Here is a 20,253-nt window from a genome sequence, read left to right as displayed (position 1 = left end):
CACCGGATGCAGTGGCTCACGACTGTAATCCCAGCACTTTGGGAAGCCGAGGTGGGCAGATCACGAGGTCAGGAGTTCAAGACCAGCCTGGCCAACATGGTGAAACCCCGTCTCTACTAAAAATACAAAAAAATAGCTGGGCATGGTGGCAGGCGCCTGTAATCCCAGCTACTTGGGAGTCTGAGGCAAGGAGAATCTCTTGAACCTAGGAGGTGGAGGTTGCAGTGAGCCGAGATCACACCACTGCACTCCAGCCCAGGTGACAGTGCGAGACTCTGTCTCAATAAAAAAAAAAGAAAAGAAAACCCACAATAGTATGGAGACAGCAAAGACTCTCTTAACAGTGTGAAAGATATAAGACGCACTTCCCACAACTTGAGGATTGTATAGGAAGTTACTGGGAAAACTCACAGCAAGACTACTTTTTTGTTCAGTCCTTTATATTCTTTTTGTTTGCTCTTGGAGACGAAATCTTGGTCCGTCACCCAGACGAGAGTGCAGTGGTACGATCTTGGCTCACTGCAGCCTCTGCCTCCCAGGTTCAAGTGATTCTCCCACCTCAGCCTTCCGAGTAGCTGGGACTACAGGCATGCACAACCACGCCCAGCTAATATTTTGTATTATTAGTAGAGACAGGGTTTCATCATGTTGCCCAGGCTGGTCTTGAACCTCTGAGCTCAGGCAATCTACCTGCCTCACCCTCCCAAAGTGCTAGGATTACAGGTGTGAGCCACAATGCCCAGCCAGTCCTTTATATTCTATTGAATATAAAGGACTCATAATAGCTGAATAGACCAATATGCAACAAAAAAGTCTTCCCACCCAGTCTCTACTAAAAATACAAAAATTAGCTGGGGGTGGCGGTGTGCGCCTGTAGTCCCAGCTACTCAGGAGGCTGAGGCAGGAGAATTGCTTGAACCCAGGAGGCGGAGGCTGCAGTGAGCCTAGATTGTGCCACTGAACTCCAGCCTGGGCGACAGAGCAAGACTCCGTCTCAAAAAGAAAAAAAAAAAGAAAAGTCTTTCCAACACCACACACATAAAGAGACCATCAGATTAGAGGCAATCAGTTAATCAGTTAGAGATGACCTATCTAACACTTGTAGTAAAAAAAAAAGTCAATCTGGCCAGGCATAGTGGCTCACAACTGTAATCTCAGCACTTTGGGAGGCCAAAGTGGGAGGATTGTTTAAGGCCAGGAGTTCAAGACCAACTTGGGCAACACAGTAAGACCACATCTCTATAAGAAATTAAAAAAAAAAAATTAAGTCCATCTGAAACTGATCCATACACCAGAGGTAAATCCATCTGCAACTCTCTCCTACCAGCCAACTTCACTGTGCCACACTGGTTGAGACAACATTTCATGTGTCTGGTGAACATCTCTTACCATTGTCCCTGTATTTCAAGCTATCCAGTGAAAGCCTTCCCTATTTATCTCGACATTCCTCTAGGGGAATGGTACAGGGGGTGCCAGCATGGTGTATCAAATGAAAGCTGAACTAAAGATCTACTTGAAATAATGCCAATGCCCAACCTACTTACTATAGGATGGCTGTGCAGAGATGTCGCATCTGGCTTCTACAGCAGTTTCATTAACATTGCTTAAAAGCCATATTTAACATTAAATATGGCTCAGACTGCCAAAACTGAGACCACAAAACAAGGCAAGAAAGGAGAATAAAAGCCCATATGAATAAATCTCAACAGGTTTTATAGCTAATTAGCATGTTGAGATCTTTCTCACTCATTCCACCAATATAACTAATGTCACCAACTACCAGCTAAGGCGACCAAATATCCTGGTTTTCCCAGGACTGTCATGGTTTTAGCACTAAAAGTCCTACATTCTGGGAAACTTCTCAGTTCCTGGCAAACTAGGATGGTTGGTCACCCTACTAACAGCAACCATTATGTAGCAAGCCCTGGGTAAACAGTAGTGAAGAAAAGATATAGCTGGGCGCAGTGACTCGTATCTGTAATTCCAGCTCTGTGGGAGGCTGAAGTGGGAAAATTGAGCCCAGGAGTTCAAGACCAGCCTCAGCGACATAAGGAGACCCCGTCTGGACAAAAGGATTTTTTAAAAAATTAGGTGGGCCAAGCGTGGTGACTCACACCTGTAATCCCAGCACTTTGGGAGGCCAAGGCGGGCGGATCGGCTGAGGTCAGGAGCTCATGACTAGCGTAGCAAACATGGCAAAACCCCATCTCTACTAAAAATACAAAAATTAGCTGGGCGTGTTGGAGGGCGCCTGTAATCCCAGCTACTCAGGAGGCTGAGGCAGGAGAATCACTTGAACTCAGGAAGTGGAAGCTGCAGTGAGCTGAGATCGCACCACTGCACTCCAGCCTGGGCAACAGACTGAGACTCCGTCTCCCCAAAAAAAAATTAGCTGGATGTGGTGATGGGCGCCTGCAGTCCCAGCTGCTTGGAAGGCTGAGGTTGGAGGATCGCTTGAGTTCGGAAGTCAAGGCTGCAGTGAGCTAGGTTCTCGTCACTGCACTCCAGGCTGAGCAATGGGTGAAACCCTGTGCCTTAAAAAATAAAAAAGAAGCCAGGCCATGGTGGCTCATGCTTGTAATCCTAGCATTTTGGGAGGCTGAGGCAGGTGGATCACTTGAGGTCAGGATTTCAAGACCAGCCCGGCCAATATGGTGAAACCCCACCTCTACTAAAAATACATAAATTAGGCTGGGCACAGTGGCTCACACCTGTAATCCCAGCACTTTGGGAGGCCAAGGCAGACGGATCATGAGGTCAGGAGATCGAGACCATCCTGGCTAACATGGTGAAACCCTGTCTCTACTAAAAATACAAAGGATTTGTTGGGTGTGGTGGCACGCGCCTGTAGTCCCAGCTATTTGGGAGGCTGAGGCTGGAGAATGGCTTGAACCCGGGAGGTGGAGGTTGTAGTGAGCGGGAGGTTGCAGTGAGCCGAGATCACGCCACTGCACTCCAGCCTAGGGGGCGGCGAGACTCCATCTCAAAAAAAAAAAAAAAAAAAAAAAAAATTAGCCAGACATGGTAGCATGCACCTGTAATCCCAGCTACTCATGAAGCTGAGGCAGGAGACCTGCTTGAACCCAGGAGGTAGGGATGGCAGTGAGCTGATATCATGCCACTGCATTCCAGCCTGGGCAACAGAGCAAGATTCTGTCTCAAAAAAAAAAAAGAAAAGAAAAGAAAAAATAAATTCAATTCAATTCAATTCAATTAAAAACAAATAAAAAATAAGGAAAAGATACATGGTCCTTGACCTCATGGAATTTAAAATCAAGTATGGGAGACAAACAATGAACAAGTAAAGAAACAATGAATTCCACCTAATAGTAAGTGTTAAGAAGGAAGTGAATCAAATGAGTGCAGGGGCTATCTGCAGTAGGGTGGTTAGAGAGGCTTCTCTGAGGCACTGAGGCTGAGACTAGAAACTTCACGAGAGGAAAAGATGGTACAGTTTTCTGGACAGAGGCCTTCAGATGGAACAGCTAAGGCCCTGAAGCTGATAACAGCTTGGCTTAGTCAAAGAACTGAAAGAGAAACTGTGACTAAAGTTTAGCAGGCAAGCAGGAGAATTGAATGAGATGGGTTAGTGGTAAGAAGAAACCAGATCTTTCTGAGCTTTATAAAACAGGGTGAGGAGCATGAAGTTAGGCAGTGGTAAGCCATCGAGTGGTCTGAAGCAGGGGAGTAACCCAATCCAGCAAGGGTTTTAAAAGAGCACTCCTGGAAAGAGAGAGAGAGAAAAAAAAAAAAAGAGCACTACAACTGGTAGATGAACAGACTAGAGGGGCCAGCATGGAAGTACAGAGAGGACTCAGAAGGAACCCACAGCAGTCGCATTAAACAAGTAGCCACAGGGACAGACAGAAGTGGGCAGAGAGAGATCTACGAGACGACGAGGAAAAAAACAGTAATTCACAGAGCTTTAAATCTGAGAAGTTACTTCCTAGTGTCCCTTTCATAGCAAAACTATTGGTTAATTTAAACAGTGAGTATTGGCTGGGCGTGGTGGCTCACAGGTGGCTTACAGGTGGCCCGTAATCCCAGTACTTTGGGAGGCCAAGGTAGGAGGAAGGATCCCTTGAGCCCAGGAGTTTGAGACCAGCATGGGCAACATAGGGAGACCCTGTCTCTACAAAAAATTAAAAATCAATTCACTGCAGCCGGGAGTGGTGGCTCACGCCTGTAATCCCAGCACTTTGGGAGGCCAAGATGGGCAGATTACTTGAGGTCAGGAGTTTGAGACCAGCCTGGCCAACATGACGAAACCCTGTCTCTACTAAAAATACAAAAAGTAGGCAGATGTGCTGGCGCATGCTTATAATCCCAGCTACACAGGAGGCTGAGGGAGAACTGGTTGGGCCCAGGAGGCAGAGAGGTTGCAGTGAGCTGAGATCACACCACTGCACTCCAGCCTGGGCAACAGAGCAAGACTCTGTCTCAAAATAAATAAATAAATTAGCTGGGCATGGTGGCACACACCTGTGATCCCAGCTACTCCAGAGGCAGAGGAGGGAGGATCACTTGAAGCCAGGAGGTCAAGGCTAGAGTGATCCATGATCACGTCACTCTGCACTTCAGCTTGGGTGACAGAGTGAGACCCTGTCTTCAAAAAAAAAAAAAAAAAAGGAGGAGGGGGCAGGGCATGGTAGCTCACACGGGTAATCCCAGCACTTTGGGAGGCTAAGGTGGGCGGATCACAAGGTCAGGAGATCGAGAGCATCCTGGCTAACAGAGTGAAACGCCGTCTCTACTAAAAATACAAAAAAATTAGCCGGGCGTAGTGGCGGGCACCTGTAGTCCCAGCTACTTGGGAGGCTAAGGCAGGAGAATGGTGTGAACCCGGGAGTCAGAGCTTGCAGTGAGCCGAGATCACGCCACTGCACTCCAGCCTGGGCAACAAAGCGAGACTCCGTCTCAAAAAAAAAAAAAAAAAAAGGAATATCAGTATTGCAGTAGAGGGGTTGGAACAAGGACCCTCAAAGTGAAAGTGTCCCTTATCTCTTCAAGTAATCTTAATGTAACCAAGTTAGAAAATGTCCCACCATGTAGCTTGGGTGACAGAGTGAGACCCCACCTCTAAAAATAAAATTAAAAAAAAAAAGAAGAAGGTCAGGCATGGTGGCTCATGCCTGTAATCCCAGCACTTTGGAAGGCCGAGGCAGGCAGATCACCTGAGGTCAGGAGATCGAGACCAGCCTGGCCAGCATGGTGAAACCCCGTCTCTACTAAAAATACAAAAATTAGCCAGGTATGGTGGCAGACACCTGTAATCCCAGCTACTTGGGAAGCTAAGACAGGAGAATCACTTGAACCCGGGAGGCGGAGGTTGCAGTGAGCTGAGATTGCCCCACTGCACTCCAGCCAGGGCAACAAAGAGCAAAACTCCGTCTCAAAAAAAAAATAAAGAAAACTTGACACCATGGGTATGCCAAGTAGCATTTGCTTATTCAACAAAAATTTATTAAGTGCCTACTCTGTCAGGCAAGCATCAGCATAATTATTATTACTGTTATTATTATTTGAGTCAGGGTCTCACTGTCACCTAGGCTGGAGTGCAGTTGCGTGATCATGGCTCTCTGCAGCCTCAACCTCCTAAGCTCAGGTGATCCTCCTATCTCAGCCTCCTGGGTAGCTGGGACTACAAGCACACACCACTACACCCAGCTTATGTAGCTTTTATTTTGAATGAATAGCTGGGACCACAGGCACATGCCACCACACTCAGCTAATTTTTTAAAAATCTTGTAGACCAGGCATGGTGGCTCATGCCTGTAGTCCCAGCACTTTGGGAGGCCAAGGTAGGTGGATCACGAGGTCAGGAGTTCAAGACCAGCCTGGCCAACATGGTGAAACCCTATCTCTACTAAAAATACAAAAATTAGCCGGGTGTGGTGGTGGGCCCCTATAATTCCAGCTGCTTGGCAGGCTGAGGCAGGAGAATTGCTTGAACCTGGGAGGTGGAGATTGCAGTGAGCCGAGATCACACCATTGCGCTCCAGCCTGGGCAACAGTGAGACTCTGCCTTACAAAAAAAAAAAAAAAAAAAAAATACACACACACACACACACACACACACGTATGTCGAGGCTGGGCACAGTAGACTCATGCCTGTAATCCCAACACTTTGGGAGGCGGGGGCGGGGGGGTGGATCACCTGAGGTCAGGAGTTCAAGACCAGCCTGGCCAACATGGAAAAACCCCATCGCTACTAAAAATACAAAAAAATGGCCAGGCACAGTGGCTCACGCCTGTAATCCCAGCACTTTGGGAAGCCGAGGTGGGCGGATCATGACGTCTGGAGTTCGAGATCAGCCTGGCCAATATGGTGAAACCCTGTCTCTACTAAAAATACAAAAAAGTAGCCAGGCGTGGTGGCGCACGCCTGTAGTCCCAGCTACTTGGGAGCCTGAGGCAGAAGAATCGCTTGAACCCAGGAGGCAGAGGTTGCAGTGAGCCCAGATCGCGCCACTGCACTCCACCCTGGGCGACAGAGCAAGACTCTATCTCAAAAATAAAAATAAAAACAAACAAACAAACAAACAAATTAGCTGGGCATGGTGGCATGTGCCTGTAATCCCAGCTACTCAGGAGGCTGAGGCACGAGAATTGCTTGAACCCAGGGCGGAGGTTGCAGTGAGCCAAGATGGTGTCATTGCACTCCAGCCTAGGCAACAGAGCGAGACTCCACCTCAAAAAAAAAATTTTTTTTTTTTGTAGAGACCAGGTTTCATCACCATGTTGCCTAGGCTGGTCTCGAACTCCTGAGCTCAAGCAATCCTCCCACCTCAGCCTCCCAAAGCGCTGGGATTACAGGCGTGAGCCATTGTGCCTGGCCCTCAAGTGTTATTTTCAACTACCTACTTGATGTCTCCACTTAGATATCTCATAGTCACTTCAAACTCCACATATCCCAGACTGAATGCAGGATCTTCACCTCTAAACCTGCTCCTCCAGCATTCCCCATCTCAGGCCAGTGCCTGGCATCAATCCTTAATACTCCTCTTCTCATCCTAATCAGTCCTCAGTCTTCAAGGCCTTTTAGTTCTACATACTGAACATTATGTCCAACCAATTCCACTATCTGTCATCTCTATAACAACCATATCAATCCAAGTCAGTCCTTCATTTAATAAATACTGACTGGGTGCCAACTGCATATAGGCACTGCTCTAGATGCCAGGGACAGCATAGTGAACACATACGGTTAGCCTCCTGGAGCTTCCATTCTAATGGAACTTATGTTCTCCATCATCTCTCATCTGGATTCCTCTCTCTGCCACTTCATTAGTGTCCCCCCTCCATATTACTCTCCACATAGTCTGGGTAAGGCAAATCTGAAAATCTTCTCCAACTTAAAATTCTTCAATGGCTTCCTATTACCCTCAGAATAAAGTCCAAAGTCTCTACTAAAAATACAAAAATTGGCCGGGTGCGGTGGCTCACACCTGTAATCCCAGCACTTTGGGAGGCCGAGGCGGGCGGATCATGAGGTCAGGAGATCAAGACCATCCTGGCTAACACGGTGAAACCCCGTGTCTACTAAAAATACAAAAAAAATTAGCCGGGCGCAGTGGCGGGCGCCTATAGTCCCAGCTACTCGGGAGGCTGAGGCAGGAGAATGGTGTAAACCCGGGAGGTGAAGCTTGCAGTGGCAGAGTTAGCGCCACTGCAGTCCAGCCTGGGGAAAAGAGCGAGACTCTGTCTCAAAAAAAAAAAAACAACAAAAATTAGCCGAGTGTGGTGGCACACACCTGTAGTCCCAGCCACTGGGGAGGCTGAGGCCCTCCAATGGCTTTAAATTTTTTTTTTGTTTTTTGTTTTTTTTAGACGGAGTCTCTCTCTGTCACCCAGGCTAGTACAGTGGTGATCTCGGCTCACTGCAACCTCCGCCTCCCAGATTCAAGGGATTCTCATGCCTCAGCCTCGCCAGTGGCTGGGACTACAGGTGTGTGCCACCGCACCTGGCTAATTTTTGTATTTTTAGTAGATGGGGTTTCGCCATGTTGGCCTGCCTGGTCGAATTCCTGGCCTCATAAGATCCGCCCGCCTCGGCCTCCCAAAGTGCTGGGATTACAGGCGTGAGCCACTGCAACTGGCCAAAAAACTTTTCTCTTTTTAACGCAGCCCACAGTAAGATAAATTATACCTCATAACCCAGTATACAAGTACATGTACATATGAGACACACAAATTTCATTACTTACATTCACTATGTATGACACACTTGATGTGTTCTATCAATTCAATTTTATTTTTACTGCTGAGTATAGTCCGTAAACTGACTTCTCCATCCTCAAAGGGTCAAAACAGAATCTACCTCTACAGTTTCATTTGTACTACTCTCTCCAACTATGCAACTAGTTTATGTTACTCATTCTGTGCTTCTTTCAGTTTCATAAGGGCTCTAGGTCCTTCCTGTCTCATTTCTTTTATATATGCTGGTGCCTCAACCATGAACATTCAACACTCTTCCCTTTACTCTTCAGTCTTCTAATCTGCTTTTCCTTAACACACATTCCAGGTCTGTTTCAATGTCACTCTCATCAGGCTAGAATAGGGTCCCTGGTAATATCTCCACAGTATTCTTGTCCTTGCTTCATGGCCTGTAGTGCAATTGTAAGGAAATTACTCTCTCTGAGCAATCTCCCCACCTCATCTCTCTCTCATTCCACTTTACACTCCTCGAAGGTGGAAACTGCTTCCATTTTGTTCACCCAATAGCTCTAGTGTCTAACACTGTCTAATACATCTGTTGAATGATGAACAATCAGGCCGGATGCGGTGGCTCATGCCTGAAATCCCAGCACTCTGGGGAAGCCAAGGCGGGCGGATCACTTGAGGTCAGGAGTTTGAGACCAGCCTGGCCAACATGGTGAAACCCCATCTCTACTAAAAATACAAAAATTAGTCGGGCATGGTGGTGCATGCCTGTAATCCCAGCTACTTGGGAGGCTGAGGCAGGAGAATCGCTTGAACCCGGGAAGCAGAGGTGGCAGTGAGCTGAGATCGTCCCACTGCACTCCAGCCTGGGCAACAGAGTGAGACTCCATCTCAAAATAAATAAATAAATAAATAAAAATAAATTCACCAATATGACCTGTGTCTGAAGATCAGTTTTGTATTTTTCCTAAAAGCCTCACTGTTAAAACTCCCAGGGCTGGGCGTGTTGGCTCACCCCTGTAATCCCAGCACTTTGGGAGGCTGAGGTGGGTGGATCACCTGAGGTCGGGAGTTCGAGACCAGACTGACCAACATGGAGAAACCTCATCTCTAATAAAAATGTAAAATTAGCCGGGAGTGGTGGTGTGTGCCTATCATCCCAGCTACTCAGGAGGCTGAGGCAGGAGAATCACTTGAACCTAGAGGCAGAAGTTGCAGTGAGCCGACAGCGTGCCATTGCTCTCCAGCCTGGGTGACAGAGCAAGACTCCATCTTGGGCGGGGGTTGGGTAGGGAGGGAGCTCCCATGGGACTCACTCTTTGAAAAGAGTGAAATTAACAAGCGAATTACATCAAGCTAGATGCAACATGACACAAATTAAAGTTTTCACAAATTAACACTGACACTTCTCACAAACTCATCCTACCTTCAAAATTTGCCTCTGATTAATGCGGAAAACACTACATTAACAAGAAGTACAACTTTTAAATTTCTTAAGATTTATGGGGAAGGTTTATAGAAGTGTACTTTATAATAATAATATTCTTTACATGTAGTATCTGAAAACAGCTCCTAGAAAATACTTACGGGGCTGGCCGGGCGCGGTGGTTCACGCCTGTAATCCCAACACTTTGGGAGGCCGAGGAGCGTGGATCACGAGGTCAGGAGTTCAAGACCAGCCTGGCCAAGATGGTGAAACCCCGTCTCTACTAAAAATACAAAAATTAGCTGGACGTGGTGGCGTGCGCCTGTAATCCAAGCTACTCGGGAGGCTAAGGCAGATAATTGCTTGAACCCGGGAGGCGGAGGCTGCAGGAGTCAAGATCGCGCCACTGCACTCCAGCCTGGGTGACAGAGCGAGACTCCATCTCAGAAAAAAGAAAATACTTAGGGGGGCCTATTCTCTCAAAGACAAATTTAATTATTGCTACTTCAAGTTAGATAAACAGAGAAAAACAGGACATGACAATATAATCTCCATTTTAAATAAGACACCTATAAAACAAAGCATCCCAGTGTGCACATAGCTCAATTTTTAGTTTTTTAGAAAGGCAGAACAAAATTTTTATAAATACTGAGTTGTACTGATTTGAATTGAGAACTCTGGTTCCTTTATTATCTTGAATGCTTTTTATTTTATAAGACTTACTGCATAAATATTATTCCATAAAGAGAGGTGACATACAGCCCAGAGGTGTGCCTCAAATTATTATTTCCCAATAGGCACCAACAGCAAGTATCTTGAAATTTAAAAATGTTGAAGAAAGGGTGTGGTCAAAATAAGGACAGAGTCACTATCAGGTCAAATGCTAAAAGAAAAGCTTTCAAACTCTCAAACTAGGTCTTAGTTTTAAAAACTTTCAAAGGTTAAAATAAGGCTAGGTGCTAGATCACCTGAGGCCAGGAGTTAGAGACCAGTCTGGCCAACATGGCGAAACCCCGTCTCTACTGAAAATACAAAAAATTAGCCAGGTGTGGTGGCAGGTGCCTGTAATCTCAGCTACTCAGGAGGCTGAGGCAGGAGAATTGCTTGAACCCGGGAGGTGGAAGCTGCAGTGAGTCGAGATCATGCTATTGCACTCCAGCCTGGGCGATACAGTGAGACTCCATCTCAAAAATAAATAAATAAACAAACAAATAAATAAGGCCTGGTGTGGCAGCTCACACCTGTAATTCCAGCACTTTGGGAGGCCGAAGCCTGAGAATCACCTAAGCCCAGGCGTTCGAGACTAGCCTAGGCAATGTAGTGGGACCCCATCTCTACAAATGATTTTAAAAATTAGCTGGGCGGTGGTGCACACCTGTAGTCCCAGCTACTTGAGAGGCTGAGATGGAAGGATGACTGAGCTAGGGAGGTCAATGCTACAGCAGTGAGCTGTAATTGTGCCACTGCACTCCAGCCTGGGCGACAGGAGTGAAACCCTGTCTAAAAAAAAGAACCAGTAGTTTTGCCATCTTAAAACCTCCCTGTCAAGTTCTTTTAGTTATACAAGTGCCTTTTTTTTCTTTTTTTTTTTTTTGAGACAGGGTCTCATTCTGTTACCTGGGCTGGAGAGAAATGGTGGGACCACAAGTAACTGCAACTTCAACCTCCCAGGCTCAAGCAATCCTCCCACCCCAGACTCCCAAGTAGCTGAGACTACAGGCACGCCACCATGCCCAGCTAATTTTTAAATTCTTTTTTTTTTTTTTTTTGATACACAGTTTCACTCTTGTTGCCCAGGCTGGAGTACAATGGCACAATCTCGGCTCACCACAGCCTCCACCTCCTGGGTTCAAGTGATTCTCCTGCCTCAGCCTTCTAAGTAACTGGGATTACAGGCAAGCACCATCATGCCCGGCTAATTTTGTATTTTTAGTAGAGACGAGGTTTCTCCATGTTGGTCAGGCTGGTCTCAAACTCCCGACCTCAGGTGATCCGCCCGTCTCAGCCTCCCAAAGTGCTGGGATTACAGGCATGAGCCACTGCACCTGGACAATTTTTAAAGTCTTTTTACAGATGAGGTCTCACTTTGTTGCCTACGCTCAACTCAAACACCTAGGTTCAAGTGATCCTCCCACTTTGGCCTCCCAAAGTGCTGAGATTACAGGGCATGAGCCACCATGCCCAGCCTACACATGTACGCTTAACTTGGAAGTACTATGGCAGAGACAGGAAGCTATTTCTCTTCTAAATACTTATAGTGTGTTACTAAAAAGATTAACTTGCATATAGGCAGTGATCTTAATCACTAACATAAATCATAATTACTTCAGCTATACCTGTTACAAATGCAGAGTCCAGACCTCTATCCCCTGAGAGTAGGTCTAGGATGGGAACTGCTGCACCCTCTAAGTCCCAACCTACATTTTAAATAAGCAACCCAGGTGGCTTCTGACACAGAGGTCTGCCCCTACCACCAGGAAAAACCAGCCTAGAAGGCCCATCTATCTCACCTTCAGTAAGGAATAAACTGGAGGTAAAATTTTTGACATAATGGCTCAGATTCCCATCTGAAAAACCCAGGGACAAAAGGCCTCCTTACTAACTGCGTTCCAATCCACCCTAGATACTCGGTGATCTGTCATGGTTTGTTCCTTCCACAAGTACCATACGCTAGACAGCAAGTCTAATGTTATACCCCCAGTGAAGACTCAGAACCAGATGGAGCAGCACAAGGTATTTGGGGCAGGAAAGATCCAGAATGCATTAGGATTCCTAAAGACCCCCAAGCAGGAGTGACTGTGAACTTTTGCTAAAGGTCTTTCGTGAAAATGTCTAGAGGGCAGAGACCTTCCTCTTTGATTCTTCTAAGTCTGGCATAGTGCTGAACAGACAAACAGAAGGCATCAGTACCCCTGTTAGGATGTGCAGGGAAAGGGAATTTTGATCTAGTTCCCATCTGATAACAAGAATGCAAATACGAAGCTGAAGGGGAGGAAGTTAAATTTGTTGTTAAAATGTATTAGGTATTACTTACACATTTTATGTTAATTTCCTTTTAAAAATAGATATTTAGAATTGGATTTAAAGTTGCAATTCCGGCCAAGCACGGTGGCTCATGCCTGTAATCCCAGCACTTTGGGAGACCGAGGTGGGCAGATCACTTGAGGTCAGGAGTTCGAGACCAGCCTGGCCAACATGGAGAAACCCTGTCTCCACTAAAAATACAAAAAATTAGCCAGGTGTGGTGGCAGGCACTTGTAGTCCCAGCTACACGGGAGGCTGAAGCAGGAGAATCGCTTGAACCCAGGAGGCGGAGGTTGCAGTGAGTTGAGATTGTGCCACTGAACTCCAGCCCGGGCAATAGAACAAGACCCCGTCTCAAAAATAAATAAATAAATAAATAAATAAATAAAGTGGCAATTCTCTCCAGTTCCCACTTTGAAAAAGCTTTTTGTGGATCAGGTGAAATATCTCTACCACGAAAGGAAGCACTCAACTTATTTTATTCATCAGAATTCTGTGGGAAACTACTAAGGACAATAATTTGCAGTTCAGTTCATTCATCATTTGAACAGATGTCTTGAGAGTGCTTTACCAAGAAATCCCCCCAAATAATCCTTTTAATGTATGTACCAATTTCCTCTAAACTATCCAGTGTACTTTATAAACACAAATTCTAGCACCATGAAAAATGACTGTGAAACATTATCATTTGGCAGTATGAAAAAAATTTAACAGATTGAGTTGGTAGAATGGAAACAGTATAGGCTTTGTATTCATGCAGATCTGGGTTCAAATCCCAATGCTACCACTTACTAGTTGTGAATTATTTAATTTTTTCAACCTCCATTTTCTTTATGTAAAGTAGAGGAAATAATTCCAAACTTACCATAATGTGAAAACTTGACAATGTAAACAAAACAATTAAAGTGCCTACCCCAGGCACTATATAAATGGTAGCCAATGTTGTTATTATCTGAAACATTCACATTTGTAGATGAAAAGATAGAAAAAAATAGATTCTACTCCTTCTAATTACCAGTCTAAAATTATCTACCAATCAAACTTTTACAGTCAAAATTATACTTTTGATATTTTTGTAAACTTCAGGAGTCTTTCAATGAGAACATTTTCAATTCCTACCCCAAAACAAAGTTTCTATTCCTTAGATAGTCCTACACAGGCCCCATTACTTCTCCACCTCCCTACCACCATTTTCAAAGCAGTCTTCTTTCTACAGCACCTCCCCAGTCCTTTTCTTCTTAAAAGTCCTCCCCTTGGCGGAGCTTGCAGTGCCGAGATCGCACCACTGCACTCCAGCCTGAGTGACAGTGCGAGACTCCGTCCCCAAAAAAAAATAAATAAATAAATAAAAAGTCCTCCCCTTTTATGCCTTAATTCTTTTTCTTTCTTTCTTTCTTTTTTTTTTTGTGTGTGTGTGTGTGTGTGATGAAGTTTCACTCTTGTTGCCCAGGCTCACCGCAACCTCAGCCTCCCGGGTTCAAGAATTCTCCTGCCTCAGCCTCCCGAGTAGCTGGGATTACAGGCATGTGCCACCACGCCCCGCTAATTTTGTATTTTTAGTAGAGACGGGGTTTCTCCATGTTGGTCAGGCTGGTCTCGAACTCCCGACCTCAGATGATCCACCCGCCTTGGTCTCCCAAAGTGCTGGGGCTACAGCGTGAGCCACCGCGCCCAGCCCCTAATACTTTCAAACTGAGACCCCTGGCTTCATATAAAAGACCTCCAATAAGCCACTTATAGAAAAACTTTACAATTAGCAAATGCTTGCACTGCCATCAATTTTTACAAACACTTGATCTTTACAATAAACCATTTAGATACACAAAGCTGATGTTACATTTTCATTTTACGTTTAAGACCAAAGATATATAGCTAGAAAATAGCATAAGCCCAGCCTAGAATTCAAATTTTCAGACTCCAAGTTCAGTACTCTTTCTACTCAAAAGCTACTATCTCTTGCATATTCTTTCTTTACATCATTTGCTCATTAAACATAAAGGAGACCATCTTTGTATCGCCTGGTATCACTAGAGCACTGCTACAAAGAGCAGATTCCTCCCTACAATGTTTTCTAGAGTATATAAACAGTTCAACCCCAAGACACTGAGGCCAAAAGTTACTTTCAGTGCTTCCTGCAGTCTTCAAGTAAGAAAGAATTCTGGGATGCTGTATGAAAGGGCCAAGAGGAGGCCTGGGCTATGCACAGTCCCTCCATGTCGCCCTACATAGTTCTCTATTACTTCCAGTATCTGCCCTCTTTCCTCCACCCAAGAGTGTTTTTTTGGGTCTGACACCCCAACAGGGGCCCTTCTCAAACACAAACGACCCTAGTCGCCAAATAAACTCGTGCCCACAGCTAAGTCATCCTTGGCAAGCATGGCAGAGGCTCCTAAGAACATTTACGAGTGTCCTTCCCCTCTGTCCACACCCCTTGTCCGAAAAACTTCCACCTTGTAGAGTCTGGATCTTCTTGGCCCTAACCCCCAACTGCTCGACGCGCACCCTTGCACCTCCTCCAAAACCTCCCAGCCTCCCAGGTTGGCGGGCGATACTTCCTATCTCTCCCAGCCCGGATCTCCTGGACTACAGCCCGCCGCCCCGATTTGGCCCCGGAAGATCGCGGCCCCTTTCGCTACCCCCGAGCCCGAGGCCCATCAGCCCGGTCCCTGCCCCGCCTCCCCGCCCAAGGCGCCAAGTCCTCGGGGCTCCGTCTCCAGGCCCGGGCCGGTCTCCAAGGCCCCGCACACTCCGGGAAGAAGGGAAAGGGGCTGTAGTGGTGCCCAGGGCACGGGGCGAGCTGGGCGCTCTGGTAGGAAGGCTCCAGGCCCGGCCGGCTCCGGCTCCCGCGGCCCCGACAGCCCTCTGGCTCCGCCGGCCCGCGCCTCCGCGGCCTGCCCTCACCTGATCCAGGTTCTCGTCGCTGCCGCTGTCCTCTGTGTCCGAGTCGATCACGACGCGGCCTTTCCGCTTCTTTACCATGGTGGTCCCCCGGCTCCCACGCCGGCCGCCGCCCGGACTCCCCTCTTGCCCGCCTGCCAGTGGGACCGCCACTGCCGCCGCCGCCGCCGCTGCTCGACCCACACAAAGGCGACCGCGCATGCGCGCTCCGCTCCGCCCCTGGCCCCGCCCCCTGCTCGCCGCACGCCGTTCGCAGGGCGCCGGGTGCCCCGCCCTTCCCCGCCCCCGACGCAGCGTGAGAGGCGGGGCCTTCCCCCCTCGCTGGTTCCGGGCAGAGAATGGTGGTGGCTTTCCCCGTGACTGCCCTGGAGTCCTTGGCTATGTCTCTGCTACGGAACCGAAGTTTGGTGGGCTCTCTACTTATCGGGGGCTGGAGCCGCAAGGATCCAGGTTTTCTCTGAGGGGGCTCACGTGTCTACCTACTTTCAGCTGTCCACACTGATGGCGTGTACTAAAGGGGCCGACGGCCTGGAAGACATAAGTCGTCTGGACCACGCGATGGACACCGGTTGGGGGCTGGAGCCTGCCGACTCGGGCTGTGCGAGTGACAGCTGAGCTGGGACCTGGAGAATGCATCTGAATTACCCAAAAGGAGAGTAGAGTGTTGCACGCAGAGAACAGCGTAGGCAAAATGGCCCGGCGATAATAAAGTTAGGTTCGGAGAACTGAAGTTTGTTTTGGCCAGAGCAGAGATTGTGGGTGGGGATAGGCGAGAGACCAGGCTGGAGAAGGACACGGCGACTGCATCACTCAGAGCCTAATAAGTAAGCTGAATTAGGGAGTTTGAACTTGAGTATTTAAAGATTTTAAACTGAAGAACCACATGATTTGATTTGTGAGTGGTTTTGTGTTTTAGTAGAGACGGGGCCTCCCTATATTGCCCAGGCTGGTCTCGAACTCCTGGGCCCAAGGGATCCTCCTGCCTTGGCCTCCCAAAGTGCTGGGATTACAGGCGTGAGCTACCGTGCCCAGCCTGATTTGTGGTGGTGGTTTTTTTTGTTTGTTTGCTTGTTCGTTTGTTTGTTTTGGAGACGGAATCGTTCTTACTGCCCAGCCTGGAGCGCAATGGCGCGGTATCGGCTCACTGCAACTCCACCTCCCAGGTTCACGCGATTCTCCTGCCTCAGCCTCCTGAGTAGCTGGGATTACAGGCTCCTGCCACCACGCCTGGCTAATTTTTTTTTTTTTTTTTTTTTTGAGACGGAGTTTCGTTCTTGTCGCCCAGGCTGGGGTGCAATGGCGCGATCTTGGCTCACTGCAACCTCTGCCGCCCGGGTTCAGGCGATTCTCCAGCCTCAACCTCCGGAATAGATGGGATTACAGACGCCCTTCAGCACGCCCTGCTAATTTTTGTATTTTCAGTAGAGATGGGGTTTCACCATGTTGACCAGCACTTGGGGAAGCCGAAGAGGGCGGATCACCTGAGGGCAGGAGTTCAAGACCAGCCTGGCCAACATGGGAAACCCCATCTATACTAAAAATACAAAAATTAGGCCAGGCACAGTGGCTCACGCCTGTAATCCCAGCACTTTGGGAGGCCGAGGCAGGCGGATCACAAGGTCAGGAGATCGAGACCAGCCTGACCAACATGGTAAAACCCTGTCTCTACTAAAAATACAAAAATTAGCCAGGCATAGTGGCGTGTTCCTGTAATCCCAGCTACTTGGGAGGCTGAGGCAGGAGAATCACTTGAACCCAAAGGCGGAGGCTGCAGTGAGACTAAATCGTACCACTGCACTCCAGCCTGGCAACAGATGTGACTCTTTCTCAAAAATAATAATCTGGACCGGGTGCAGTGGCTGTTTCCTGTAACCCCAGTACTTTGGGAGGCCAAGGCAGGTGGATCACGAGGTCAGGAGTTCAAGACCAACTTGGCCAAGACGGCGAAACCCCATTTCTACTGAAAATACAAAAAATAGTTAGACGTGGTGGCGGGCGCATGTATTCCCAGCTACTTGGGAGGCTGAGGCAGAGAATTGCTTGAACCTGGGAGGTGGAGGTTGCAGTGAGCTGAGATCGCGCCACTGCACTCCAGCCTGGGCAACAATAGCGAGCCTGTTCTCAAAAAAAAAAAAAATGGATAAAAGAAAATAATCGCACCACTGCACTTCAGCCTGGGTGACAAAGTGAGACCCTGTCTCAAAAAAATAAATACATAAATAAAATAACCTAAATAAAGTCCAACTACCTCTTTACCCTAGAAAAGTTTTCCTAAGATACGGCTCATAGACTTTTCTCCCCCGACATATCTTTGGAACCCAGCCCATGGCCAAGGTGACCCCGAATCACAGCCCAGCTTCTGTATGTCTAGCCACTCTGAAGCCTGTGGTGCCCTTCTGGAGGACCCTCTTTAAATGTGTTAATACACAGTATTGCTAAAAAGAAAGCCATAACATGGTCAGTGGCCCTTGACTGGAATTAATAAAAGTATGTTCTTTGAGTGAAATCTGTAGATTTTGACCTTTCTGCAAGGGGTCTTCTAATGATTCACGTACTGAAGTTAGTCCGTATTGAGTCTAATCAATGTCTAAATTTAGTGAATAAACGTCGCTTTAAACTCCCTCTTGAGTCAGCTTCCCAGAGATCCCAACCAGTCAAAGTTTCCAATTAGTAAAATGGGGATAATGATAGTGTCTGTCTCTTTGGGTTCTTATAAGGTGTAAGTTTACAAAGCAAGCATGGAGGCACAGGTCTATGGTCCCAGTTACTTGGGAGGCTAAGGTAGGAGGATCGGTTGAGCCCAGGAGGTCGAATCCATCCTTGGCAACATAGAGAAACCACGTCTCAAAAAAAATAGTAAGTTAGGCGAAGCCAAGTGTGGTGGCTCACGCCTGTAATCCCAGCACTTTGGGAGGCCGAGGCAGGCGGATTACCTGAGGTCAGGAGTTCAAGACCAGCCTGGCTGACATGGTGAAATCCCGTCTCTACTAAAAATACAAAAAAAAAAAAAAAAAAAAATTAGCTGTGCATTGTGGCAGGCCCATGTAATCCCAGCTACTTGGGAGGCTGAGGCAGGAGAATCACTTGAACCCAGGAGGCGGAGTTGCAGTGAGCTGAGATCGCGCATTGCACTCCAGCGTGGGCAACAAGAGTGAAATTCCATCTCAAAATTTAAAAAAATAATGATAATAATAAGTTAGGCCAGGCGTGGTGGCTCATGCCTGTAATCCTAGCACTTTGGGAGACCAAGGAGGGTGGATCACTTGAGGTCAGGAGTTCGAGACCAGCCTGGCTGACATGGTGAAACCCTGTCTCTACTAAAAATACAAAAATTAGCTGGGCGTGGTGGCATGCACCTGTAGTCCCAGCTACTCAGGAGGCTGAGGCAGGAGAATTGCTTGCACCCAGAAGGCGGAGGTTGCAGTGAGCTGAGATCACATCACTGCACTCCAGCCTGGGCAGCAGAGCGAGAGCTCATCTCAAAAAAAAAAAAAAAAAAAAAAAAAAAAAAACAATACTCTCCCTTATCTAATCTTGGAATTTTTTTTTTTTCGTTGAAACAGGGTCTTGCACTGTCACCCAGGCTGGAGTGCAGTGGTATGATCATGGCTCACTGCAACCTTAGACTCCTGGGCTCAAGCAATCCTCCCACCTCAGCCTACCAAGTAGCTGGGACTACAGGCATGTGCCAACACACCCTGCTAATTTTTTTATTTTTATTTTTTGTAGAGACAAGATCTCACTATGTTGCCCAAGCTGGTCTCCAATTTCTATCCTCAAGTGATCCTCCTGCCTCACTCTCTTAAAAGTGTTGAGATCATAGCATGAGCCACCATATCTGGCCCAATCTTACAACTTGGGCCTCTTGATCAGGCACCCTCAGAATCCAGTTGTTTGCTACTTTCCCAGCTCCTGCCACCACCTGCTTGGCTAGTTCTTGCAGCTCTTTTGGCGTATAGTCCTTTTCCTCCTTTATTAGGCCCAATATGTCCCCCACTGGGTTATGTGGTGACTTAACCCTATATAAGTCTAGTGGCCAGGAGAGGGGTAAGAGTAGATTCTGAGGGGAAGGAGAAATCCTGCAGTCCTGCCAGGGACAAGCCTCTGCAGTATCTAAAAGCAGGAGAGGAGGCTGGATGGAAGATCATTTCTGCAGGTTCAGAGGGTTCGGGAGTACCTGGGATTTCAAATTCTTTAGGGGCATTAACCAGATATCCCCATCCCATTTGTCATGGTCCCATTATTTCTCAACTAGGGCCTGGCCTTTGGCTTAGGCACACTGCCTTGCTTGGGAGTTTAACGTTATTGGAGCTCCGGCTACTCTGATGATTATCCTCAGGCTCAGCTTTCCTTGACCTCTCACTGTAGGTATTGAAAGTCTCTTTATTTATTGTATTTATTTTTATTTTTATTTATTTACTTATTTATTTATTTTTTATTTTTTGAGGCAGAGTTTTGCTCTTGTTGCCCAGGCTGGAGTGCAATGGCACCATCTCGGCCCACCGCAACCTCTGCCTCCCAGGTTCAAGAAATTCTCCTGCCTCAGCCTCCCGAGTAGCTGGGATGACAGGCATGTGCCACTATACCCCGCTAATTTTGTATTTTTAGTAGAGATGGGATTTCTCCATGTTGGTCAGGCTGGTCTTAAACTCCTGACCTCAGGTGATCCACCCGCCTCAGCCTCCCAAAGTGCTGGGTTTACAGGTGTGAGCTACCACGCCCAGCCAATTGTATTTATTTTT

The 20,253-nt window shown here is 47.2% G+C and overlaps 1 protein-coding gene across 1 annotated transcript in view; it reads right to left on the bottom strand.

Moving 5' to 3' along the window:
• Positions 1-15,731, bottom strand: part of RTF1 (RTF1 homolog, Paf1/RNA polymerase II complex component) — a 71,985-nt gene extending 56,254 nt beyond the window's left edge. Inside the window, exon 1 of the mRNA XM_054450326.1 lies at positions 15,515-15,731. Within this exon, the coding sequence (XP_054306301.1) occupies positions 15,515-15,712 (198 nt within the window). The 5' untranslated portion in view covers positions 15,713-15,731. The remainder of the gene's footprint in view (positions 1-15,514) is intronic.
• Between the last annotated feature and the right edge of the window lie 4,522 nt (positions 15,732-20,253).

Source organism: Pongo pygmaeus, chromosome 16 (assembly GCF_028885625.2).
Source record: "Pongo pygmaeus isolate AG05252 chromosome 16, NHGRI_mPonPyg2-v2.0_pri, whole genome shotgun sequence".
NCBI classification, from domain to species: Eukaryota; Metazoa; Chordata; class Mammalia; order Primates; family Hominidae; genus Pongo; species Pongo pygmaeus.
This window is presented reverse-complemented; position numbering and strand designations above follow the sequence as displayed.